The sequence below is a fragment of the Eschrichtius robustus genome, chromosome 1, assembly GCF_028021215.1.
Source record: "Eschrichtius robustus isolate mEscRob2 chromosome 1, mEscRob2.pri, whole genome shotgun sequence".
Classification (NCBI taxonomy): Eukaryota; Metazoa; Chordata; class Mammalia; order Artiodactyla; family Eschrichtiidae; genus Eschrichtius; species Eschrichtius robustus.
The window spans coordinates 148,124,978-148,137,349 of record NC_090824.1 but is presented as its reverse complement, the minus strand read 5'-3'; the positions used below and the strand labels follow the sequence as shown (position 1 = coordinate 148,137,349).

The 12,372-nt window shown below is 39.6% G+C and overlaps 1 protein-coding gene across 1 annotated transcript in view; it reads right to left on the bottom strand.

The window, feature by feature from the left end:
• The window catches only part of GABRG3 (gamma-aminobutyric acid type A receptor subunit gamma3), a 522,462-nt gene that overhangs the window by 463,422 nt on the left and 46,668 nt on the right, over nt 1-12,372 (bottom strand). The window contains exon 3 of the mRNA XM_068537479.1: nt 6,998-7,065. Within this exon, the coding sequence (XP_068393580.1) occupies nt 6,998-7,065 (68 nt within the window). The remainder of the gene's footprint in view (nt 1-6,997; nt 7,066-12,372) is intronic.

Genomic DNA, 12,372 nt, shown 5'->3' with positions numbered 1-12,372 from the left:
CAAATGTCAAATACACACGCTTTATAAATATATATAAATATAAATATTGTTTTTCATTTCTTAAAAGGATATTAAAACTACGTACAAGACCATCCTCTTAAACAACCAACAACAAACAGACCATGGCTCTGTTCCTCTAAAGCTAATGCTGCCAGAAGAAATACATCATTAATTCCCTTTAATTTCCCTCAAAGAGTCATTATTTATATGAAAACCTGGACAGAATGGACTTCAGAAAGCCCTCCCTTCTCACTAATCTGAAGACATCTGGGAAGGTTACTGAAGCAAGAAGAAAATCGCACAGTAAAGTTTCATAGGGCTTAACTCTTGGCTCCAAATTATTTCCTTGCCAACTGTTAGAAATCAAACTTATTCTGCCTAAACTTAAAATTTTAAATCAAAGGTGTGTGGCTATGATGGGAAAGCTTGTCCTAGATCAACACTCTCACTAAGAACAAATAGAAAACCTGGATAAAATACACATTTAAAAACTGATTTAAGAGGCCCAACACCAAGAAGGCAGGGTCAGCAGGTAGACTGCACTTCGCACATGGCCTCTCTCCCCAGAACTTACCTCCTGTTGGCCTCCATGTGCAGGAGCTGGTGGGGAGTGGCTGCTAGGAGTGAGGGACCCGGCAGAGCCGAGGCATAACCAGAGTCTGGGGCAGCCAAGGAGCCCTACCATGAGGGGTGAGGCTTTAGAGAGACAGAATGATGAGGAAATGAGCCAAACAGCACACAGTTTTTCCCTCAACACATTTACAGACTAATCTGCACAGGGAAGAGGTGATAAAGCAGTCACAAAAATGGCTTTAAAAAGAGCAGAATTTTCAGCCATTTTATGCTGTCCGAAATATAAAAATTAGAGTTTTGGACCACTTTGGAGTTGCCTTGGGAAGCATCTCAAGCCCTCAGGTGGGACTCCTGAGGAGCTATCCCCAAGACTGGGGTGGTGGGGACCAGAGCCCAGCTGAGCCTCAGCAAGACAGCAGAGCAGCCCCTACACCAGCTCTGACCTCCAGACACGAGAGGGAACGTTGCGTGAAGCCTCTACAACTTTCGCACATAATCAAAATTACCAGGCAGACAACTACAGGCCCACGCGCCCTGGAGCCTGTGTGCCACAACTAGAGTGAGAAAACTTGCATGCCACAACAAGAGAGAAGCCCGCACACCGCGATGAAGAGACCACGTGCCACAATGAAAGATCCCACATGCCTCAACGAAGATCCCACATGCCGCAATTAAGAACCGATGCAGCCAAAAAAAAAAAAAAAAATGTGACCAAATAGTTCTAAAAAAAAAAAAAATTACCAGGCAGACCAAAACATGGGGCCAAGCAACAAAGGAGACAATAGAAATGATACCACAGATGGCCAGATACTGCAGCTATCAGCCTAGAAATTAATGATTAACGTGTTCAAAAAAAAGACTGCAAGATGGAGAATGTCACCAGAGACACTACATCTATTAGAAACTGTCAAATTAAAATAGTAGAAATGAAAACTACATTAACTGAAATGAAGAATTCAGCAGATGGCTGGGACTTCCCAGGTGGTCCTGTGGCTAAGACTCTGCACTCCCAATGCAGGGGGCCTGGGTTCAATCCCTGGTCAGGGAACTAGATCCCATATGCTGCAACTAAAAAGATCCCGCATGCCACAACTAAAAAAAGATCCCACAAGCCTCAACTAAGACCCAGCACAGCCAAATAAATAAATAAATATTTTTAAAAATAAATAAAATAAATATTTTTTTTTAAAAAAGAATTCAACAGATGGCTTTAACAGATAACAGACACATGAGCAGCAACTTAGGATGCTACAAAGTAGGTTGGAAGGTTTCCACTGATTGAAGCATGGAGAGCAAAGGGATGTAAATAAAACTACAAGCATAAGGGACAAATGGGACTTGGGAGAAGTGTTTAACATTCACAGGATTGGACTCCTAGGACGTGAAAAGAGAGAGAGAATGGTGCAGAGCAATATTTAAAAAATAATGACCAATATTATTGCTAAACTGTTGAAGGATATCAAACTGTAGATGCAAAAACTGTGATGAATCTTAAGCAGCATAAATGCAAAGAAGACCAAAACAAGGGTGGCACCGCGGTGCTCCAGCCTTCACTTCTTTTGGACTTTCCTGAGCTTAGGTGCCTTCAGAAAAGTTTTACAAAGCAATGGACATCCTCCAGCGGTAATAGATTTCTTGGAATGGAATTTACTTTTTTCCCTCCTGACCTTCTGTGATTCCACATGGTCGTTGACTTCATGTCTCAAAACTGCAGCCAAAAGTGAGAGGAGCAGGGATGAGGTTCACAGATGTCACAGCGAGCTTCACGGGCCCCCATGTTCCCCCATGCCCCTCCTGGCTGCATGCCATACTACAAGTTTTATACTTTTGGCTATGGATCATATAATGGAGCATATACTAACGATTTTTAACCCGTCCCTATGATCTACACAGCCGCCCCCTTAATTTCTGGGTAACACAGCATCACAACCAGCTGTTACAGTCACATCGTGTTGACTCAATCACTGCAAGTCTTAGATAGCCTCAGATGACTTATACCAGTTCTTTTAAAAGCAAAGGGAAAGAAGCCAGTCTTAGAAGGCTACATACTGAGGATTCCAAATATGACTTTCTAGAAAAGACAAAACTATGAAGACAGTGAAAAGATCAGTGGTTGCCAGGGCTTGGAGGGTAGGGATGAAGAGGTAAAGCACAGAGGATTTTTAGGGCAGTGAAAATACTCTGTATGATAAAATAATGGTGAGTACATTATACATGTCAAAATATATTTGTGAAAACCCATAGAATGTACAACACCAAAAGTAAACCCTAATGTAAACTATAAACTTCAGCTAATAATAATGTGTCAATATCCGTTCATCACTCATAACGAATGTACCACACTAATACAAGATGTTAATAATACGAGGAGAGAGAGAGAGAGTGTGTGTGGGTGTGTGTTTAGAGGTATATGATAACTCTGTGATTTCTACTCACTTTTTCTGTAAATTTAAAATTATGCTATATTAAATAAGTCAGAAAGAGTAAGACAAATACTGTATGATCTTACTTACATGTAGAATCTTAAAAACCAAAAATCACAGGAAAAGAGTAGATTGGTGGTTTCCAGGGAGGGGGGGCAGGGGTACTTATGCATAAATGTTAGTCAAAGGGTACAAATTTCTAGTATTAAGATAAATAAGTTCCAGGGATATAATGTACAGCATGGTGACTATAGTTAACAATACAGTATTATATACTTGATAGTTGCTAAGTGAGTAGGTCTTAAAAGTTCTCAACACCCACACAAAAAAGGACTATGTAGGGCAATGAAAGTGTTAACTAACCCTATTGTTTTAATCATTTCGCAGTATACTGGATATATATATCCAATCACCTTAAACTTACATAATGTTATATGCCAACTGTATCTCAACAAAGCTGGGAAAAAATTTTAAACTGCTCTAAAAAATAAAGTTTATTAATTTTTTTTAATAAAAGGAAAACGATCCTAGCATTAGTCTCACCCTTGAGCCCTTTTCATCTCAAGTTCCAAGTAAGAGCTATAGCTCTATAGGTGCTGCTGCTGCGTGCTCCTGATGACCACAGAAATGCAGTGGGCTAGAGTCAGAACCACTGCTCTGGGGTCTCCATCCCCATCAGCTCAAGCTCACTCCTCACAAATAAGTGGGAAAGGCAGTATCTTCTCTACCATGATCTCATGAAGATCAAATGAGACAGACTGATAGCAGAGAATAGGTATCAAAGCATTAGTTTTCTTTGTTCCATTACTAAAAGTTTTCTTACAGTGAATATTCTCAAAAATAAACTCTCAAGCTCCCTTGTATGCAGCTTCCATACAAGGCCTGAAACAAATGATGGGTAATTTCTGTGAGGAACTGTGCACATTTAGATATGTTATAATGACAAAGACAGAGTATGTGATTGAGGCTTTGTAAAAAAAGATTCTCTTCAACCCATCTGAACCATTTCTAATCTCCTCTATAACTAGAAAAAGCACAAACAACTCCAAGAGAGACAAGACAATGAAAATCAATCTGTTAAACAAGAGATTGAAATGCATCTTCATTTTATTTTTCAGGGAGAATGTCTGAAACTGAAACTTCAGTATGAATAATCTCAATAAAAGAAGCAGAAAAGTGGGAGGGAGGAGAGGAGGGGGATGAGGAAATTGTGGTTTTCTCTCTTTCCTTGATTGTTAAATGAATATTTAGGGGGGAAAAGCCATAACTTTATCAGGCTTTAGCTTATCATCAAAACCGCAATAAAAATTTACATCCTTAAATCCTGTACACATCTCTAAATTGTGCCTTTCTCCCATAATGTTTTTTAGTTTGATTGTTTTAGTCTCTCATTTTTTAAATTATTATTGCTGACTCAATCTTCAATTCCCACTTAAACACTCAGTTCTCTACTTTTGAATTGCTTTTTTTTCATGCGGTCCACTTTAGAGCCCTTTACAATTCTTTTGAAACTGTGTCATTTGGTTTCACAGATATAGTGGGTATGTGTGATGTACTCAGCAATGGGAGAAGAAGCCCTTTATCATTCTGACTTCCAAGCAAAGTGCTAGGAACACAAAGGCTGGAACTACTCATCCTTCAGGAAGCAGACACAGAGAGAATTTTTAGGGCAGTGGAACTACTCTGTATGATTCTGTAATGGTTGAAACACATCGTTACATATTTGTCCAAATCCACAGATGTACAACACCAAGAGTGAATCCTAGTGCAAACTGTGGACTTTGGGTGACGATGACATGTCAACATGGGTTCACTGACTATAACAAATGTTCCCCTCTGGAGGCAGTGTTGATAGTTGGGGAGGCCATGCATGAGTCGGGGCATGGAGTATATGAGGAATGTCTGTACCTTCCTCTGACTTTTGCTGTGAACCTAAAAAAAATGTTTTTACAAATAAACATTTAAATTAAAAAAAAGCAACTCGGAAGCCCTTGACACCCTGAGGCCTCTGAAATCTCTCTCAGGAGTGCTGCACATTCCCTCCTCCGGGAACATGAATCTACCTTTGCTCTGGCTCTCTGGGTACCATGATGGTTTATTTATGAATCTGGATGTGAACTAATCTCTCGTGAAGTCGGACCTGCACATACTCAGATGGAAGGGTCTGCACACTCCCCAGAGCAGGGTCTGTCTGGGGCAGAGCTGAGGGTGAAGCTGACTCTTCACCACACATGGCCTCAGAGCCTCAGTCTCTGCAGGTCCACAGTGCCCCCAGCCCCGCCCACCCACATGGTCTTCAAACAGCACATCAGACCCTCAGTCCCCAGTTGTGTCACATACCTGCCATCCTGCCTTTTACTGGGGACCTTCCTACCTGTCCCACCTGGCAGACCCCTGCCTATCAGCCTCATCCCAGACTGAGAAGACGTCATCAGAGAAATCTATCCCAACTGCAGTGGGCTTTCCTGAGGGGGTGCCAGCCATTAGCAGAGTCCTTATCACCCTGTGGGGACTGTTACTTACTTTTAGCCTCCTCTGCAGCCTATGATTTTCACGCAGAAAAGTCTATCAATTCCAACAGCAAAACCTAATCCTGGGCACAAAGGAGATCTCAAGGTTACAGGAGTTCATGATAATCCCTAGATATGCAGATACAAGCAACTGTTCCGAAAACAATTTTGTGACTATGTATCTATGGAGGCACTTCTGTTTTAGTGTGAGACATAAATCAGTGTCTGAATAAAGTATGGTGGAACTAGTGTAAGAAAATAAAACTCCAAAATAAGAAACAAACTGAGAAATGACTACTCAGTGTGGTCAACTGAATAATTATTTATCAGGGAAAGGGAGTATTACAGTCACAGTCTACATTTCACAATCTGCAGCCCACAGGTTGTGTGGGGTGAATCCTCTTTTATTCACTTCACCTCTCTGCTAGTGGCCCATCTCCAGTGTATGGATGACATAGGGGATTTTTTTTAAGTGAGTGATCCACAAATTTTAGCTCCACATGGAACCTTTATACCATCAACGAATAGATGAACACTTTTAATATCTGGCAATGAAAAGAAAGGATTTTGCTATTAATTTTGGAAGGATTATTTCCATCCACAGAACTTTGCAATGAAAGGAAGGCTTCTTAAGTTGGCATTTTGCAAATCCCCCTCAGCCTCAAGCATCCCCCAAATCCAGGAGCCGTTGTGCAGCAGGGAAACACAAAGAAGTCCCCAGCGTTAGGGGTTCCTGCATCACTGGGCCCACAAAGCAAGTGCCTGCTCCTGGAATCCTCCACATTCTGCTCAGGGAGGCCCACCCCGGCCTGAGGCGCCCGTGAGAAGACCCTGACACTGGTGGATGCCAACATACCAGCACCTTCCTAAGAGCTAAGCACTTTGTACAGGGAAGGCCTTCTTCTACGCTAGAAATAGTTACTACTGGAGCTCACTTTGCTTGTAAGTCTGTGAAAACACCTTCCTCTATTAGGAGAAATCACACATATACTTGATCCCATACTTTCTCCCCTGTTTAAAAAAAAGGCAGGATATTTACCCTCAGGGAGACAGAAGTATAAACTAGGTAATCTCAGATCCTTTCCTGAGAAATGCTGAAAGGCAGGTCTTTTGGATCTTGAAAAATTAACTAAAGTAAAAAAGCTGTCATTTATATTCATCCCTAGTATAAATGAGGTCAGACATAGCCAATGACTGCACAGCTGCAAATAACATCATCTGGAAATCTACGCACAGTAAACACACTTGTGGACAAGATGGGGATGAGATACTTTTTAATCATTAGAGCAACATCTCACTGCTGGTGTCACAATCTCTACTCCTTGAGTTTTACCATTTTCAGTGTTTAAACTTCCAATAAATACTACATATTTAAGAAGTCAATTTTGAGTTTAAACTTGCATGATAAATCTCGGGCAGAAACCCACAACGAGAATGTAAGCAAGAACTGATGCAAAGACTGTGAGATCAGAAAAGAAAATAGCTTCTTACCATGTTTATTGATGACACAGGACCAATGCTGTTAACATAGATGTCAACATCAATTACGGTAGGTTTTACTGTGGAGAAAACACATGTGTGTTAATACACTGTGCCAGAGAGACCGAGGAAAGCGCTACTCAACTTCCTCTGAGTCACACACCAACAGCTCAATGGCATGTGGGAAAGGGGTGTATTTTTCTTTGGGACTTGCCAGGTAGTTACAATTCTCAAAGTATTAAAGATTCTTACTCATATTTAATAAATTCTATAAAAACAGGATATTTATACACTGCAAGTTGCCAGTGATAGATGACCACAAAGATACTCTATAACATTTGTTTAGCTGATTATATGGCAGAGAAAACATAAAACGATAAAACATAAGACACTGCATAAGAAATTTAATGTCAAAGTTATGCTAAGAAATCAAACCCAAGTAATGAGTAATATCAGGGACAATTCAAGTTATTTATCCATTACCTGGTTGCAACTCAAAGCAAAGATCTGGAGAGTACATACACTAAAGGAGATTAAGAAATACTGATTATTGGTGTCATTATTACCTAAAGAAACACACACACACATATCACAGACTTCAAATCATACAACTCAAAAAAGAATAACACTTTAGTAAGTCAAGAAATTACCGTTCCAACTATAAGGGGGTAAAATTCATATAACAAGAAACTGTAATACCTAACATCGTGCATCAGAGGTAAAATTGGCTCATTTAACCTTAAAGAAAATCATTTTCCCTTTCCTTGGCAGAAATGGAACTTGGGAGACAAGTAATGAGATTCCTGAGACAGCCACCTCTGAGTCAGGGGTCCGTGCCAGTGAAAAGGAGGCATCTCTCTTTCCCCAGTACTCAGCAACTGATAAAGGGGAGAAGAACACCAATTTCAGAATATTTCTGCCCCAGAGGAAGATGAACAAGACCCCTGAACCTTTGCACATAAACACAGAGTGTTTCTATGGAAACAAGGGTGTTCGCATCTGCAATTATTTCGAGCTTCCTCCAGTTTTGCTAACTAATCATTCACAAGTGGACTTCTGCACTCTACTTTTGGAACTATGAGTGGCACCTGTAAGCTCACAGTCTGTTGTTCAATTATGTAACCAGCAGTCTGCAGCCTGAGCCATGTTGTCTGGACCTCCAAGAAAATGAAAATAATGACAATGAACTGGAGCCAACTACTCTGACATCTGTCAGCGCAACCAAGCCACGTTAGCTTCAAAGAGCTGCTGGCATTTTGGAAAACACCACAATACAATTCTAAGTACTATGTATCTAGTGCTTAAATTTCATAAAAGGACTATTCTTCATTTTAGGCTGAGCTTTGCTAACTACTCTGAACAGTAGGTAGCATCTTTCTTCAACTTAATTGGGTTCAGTAAGTGTTCTGTCTCCAAACGTTGTGCTGCATAACCTTTGGTAATGTTATACAAAGCCTGTGTTAAGTCAATCAGTTGAGGACCTACTTTTTGCAAGAGAATTTTCTGGTTGTTTCATGGTATTTATTAGACTTTAGGCTTCCAGGGATTTTAATCTCATTAAATAAAAAGGACCTACAGATGTAAAGCCTTAACAACTTGAAGTGGGAAGTGTCAAATGAGTATTAAGTGCAATAGTATAATAAAGGTTTTAAGAGAAGAGTCTGGAAAACACAAACACACATACACACACACACACACAAAACTTGGGGGAAATAAACTGTTTTAAGTAAATTCTCGTTTAAGCATCGTCATGCTAAAGTAAAAGGAGCCTTTAGGAAAGTGGCTCTGACAGTGGTACCCAGGAAAGAGATTGGCCACAGGAGACTCAAGGTTTACAGTTCAAAGATTACAGATTAAGCCCGGACAAATGATCTTCAATAAGGATGCCAAGACCATTCAAAGGGGAAAAAGTATTTTCAACAAATGGTGTTAGGTAAACTGGATACCCACAAGCAAAAAACTGAAGTTGAACCCTTACACAATATACAAAAATTAACTCAAAATGGATCAGAAACCTAAAGGTAAGATTTGAAACTACAAAACTCTTAGAAGAAAACATAGGAGAAAAGCTTCATGACACTGGATTTGGAAATGATTTCTTGTATATGACACCAAAAGCATAGGCAATAAAAGAAAAAAATAAATAAACTGGACTACATCAAAATTAAAAACTTCTGTGCATCAAAGGACACAATTAACAGAGTGGAAAGGCAACCCACATTATGGGAGAAAACATCTGTAAATCATATGTCTGATAAGTGGTTAATATCCAAAAAATAAAAAGAACTCCCACAACTCAACAACAGATAAGCAAAACAACCTGATTTAAAAATGGGTAAAGTACTTAGACATTTCTCTAAAGAGACATACAAATAACCAATAAGCACATGAAATGACATTTAACATTATTAGTCATTAGGGAAATGCAAATCAAAACCACTTCACATCCATTATGATGGCTACTATTTAAAAAAAAACAGAAAAAAAACAAGTGTTGGCAATGACATGGAGAAAATGAAAACCTTGTACACTGCTGGTGGGAATGTAAAATAATGCAGGCAATATGGAAAACAGTATGGTGGTTCCTCAAAGAAACAAAAAATAGAACTACCCTATAATCCAGCAATTCCACTTCTGGTTATATACCCAAAAGAATTAAAATCAGGGACTCAAACATATATTTGTACACACATGTTCACAGCAGCATTATTCACAACAGCCAAAAGGAGGAAGCAAGCCAAGTGCACATGGAGGGATAAATGGGTAAACCAAACATAGTATATACATATGGAATATTACTCAGCCTTTTTGTATTTGTTTATGTGATGGTCAGTCAGGTGCAGCCACAAGAGGAGAGGCTCAGGAAAACAAAATTGATTTACTCACAGGTCCTAAAGACAGGAGGTATGGCACGCTTTGCCCGACTACATGGGAAAGACATAAGGGTGGTCAGGAGACAGAAGACAGGGCAAGGGAGGGGGTGCTTAGGCCGTGATCTGAATTGGGGTCTCTGAAGGAAAGGCAGAGCAGGGAAGGGTAAACAGCTCGGGTTGGCTAGTTTGGCTAGCTTGAATAATTCCTGTGGGCTTTCAGCTATACAGGTGGTCTCCAGTGGCCTGGTACCAGGCCCTGGGATGATTAAAACAGAAGAGTATTGCCTGCTGGGGTGTAAGGGCTGTATAGAGGAGGTATGACTCTGGATTGAATAGTCTGTATGTTCAAAGGCCTGCTCCAGGCTGGGGCCCTTGCCATCTCTAAGAATTGGCTAACCCTGGAAGAGGCAGTTTCTGCCCAATCGGGAAGTGTTTTTAAGATATCAAAACATCATAATATACAGAAAAATTTAAATATATATAGAAACCCCATCATGGTAAAAAGTAAATAAATTATATTTTAATGGAAAAAATTCTTGATGTCAATATCTTTGGGGCTAGACATTCAAAACCACATTTAACATAGTACAAAATTCCTTTTAAACTTCAGCCTCTCTTGTGAAAAAAAACCCCAATTTTTATTTCCAAAATGCCCAACAAGTTACCTGGTAAGGGGTCCCATTTGGGTGTCATAAAGGGGTACTTCCTAGCACATGTCTAAAATGCCAACCCTGAATAAAACAGGTACTAAAAACATTTCTTAGAAGTTTGATTAGGTCCTCTTTGCTTATTTTTGCTTTTATTTCTTTTGCTTTGAGAGACTGACCAAAGAAAACATTGGTTCGATTCATGTCAGAGAATGTTTTGTGGTGTCATGTCTTACACTTAAGTTTTTAAGCCATTTTGAGTTTATTTTTGGGTATGGTGTGAGGGTGTGTTCTAACTTCATTGATTTTCATGTGGCTGTCCAGCTTTCCCAACAGCACTTGCTGAAGGGACTGTCTTTTCCCCATTGTATATTCTTGCCTCCTTTGTCGAAGATTAATTGACCAAGGTGTGTGGGTTTATTTCTGAGCTCTCTGTTCTATTCCATTGATCCATATGTCTGTTTTTGTGACAATACCACATTGTTTTGATTACTGTAGCTTTGTAGTATAGTCTGAAGTCTGGGAGGGTTATGCTGCCAGCATTGTTCTTTCTTTTCAGAATTGCTTTGGCAATTCTCGGTCTTCTGTGGCTCCATATAAATTTTAGGATTTTATTTGTTCTAGTTCTGTGAAAAATGTCATAGATAATTTGATAAGGATTGCACTAAGTCTGCAGATTGCTTTGTGCAGTATGGCCATTTTAACAATATTAATTTTTCCAATCCAAGAGCATGGGATATCTTTCCATTTCCTTGAATCATCTTTGATTTCCTTTATTAATGTTTCATAGTTTAGAGCGTATAGGTCTTTCACCTCCTTGGTTAGGTTTATTCTAGGTATTTTATCTTTTTTGATGCAATTTTAAACAGAATTATTTTTTTACTTTCTCTTTCAGATATTTTGTTGTAAAAGAAATGCAACAGGTTTCTGTATGTTTATCTTGTATCCTGCTACCTTGCTGAATTCATTTATCAGTTCTAGTAGTTTTTGTGTGGAGACTTTAAGGTTTTCTATATATTATATCATGTACTCTATATGTAGAAAATTATGGTTTTGAGTTATTATAGTTACTTGGACTTTACATGTTAAAATTTCACATGAGATTAAATACTGCAACAGGAGGAATAATTTTTTAAGGTTCCCTGGAACCTGCTGGTGACTACAGGCTGACTCAAGTGGTCAAATAGGCAAAGAGCTGATAAGAGATTGTCCAAGACAAGGATACTCCTGAAAATAGGCACCTGTTACAACAGAAATTATACTAACTCCCTGAGAGAAGAAAAAACTGCAGGTGACATTAGGAGAACAAATGAAACCATTTCTATTCACTCATAAGTAAGCAAGAAATAGACAATGACAGACACACAGATTAGAATAAATGGAATATAGGGCTGGTAAGTGTTGACAGGGACAGAACTGTGGAGTGGAGTGACTGTAGTTGTCCACAGAAGGCAGTCCTAACAAGCTGCCCCAGACTGGCAGCAGTAGGGATGAGGAATGGAGACCCCAAAGAATGCTGAGTAGATGTGCTACATGGGCAACAGCCAAGGGAGCATGTTGCCTGGCCGCCAGGCTGCAAAGAGTGGCTCTGTCCTCACCAGTTCTGTAATACTGAAAAGTTTCTTAACATCTCTGTGCCTTAGACCCCCTACGTCTAAGATGAGCCCATAACAGAACCTAATTCACAATGGGGGCTGAGAGGGGTTAGTTGGACTGTTGTGAAGTAAATAGTAGGTACTCAGTAACTTTTTTTGCTATGGCTTCTGAGGCCCCTGGAATTAGACACATAAAAGGATGCCAAAATCTTGCATTTGTCATTCTTTCAAATAATATTTATGCCTAAAAGTCACCCTGGTCACTTAAAGTT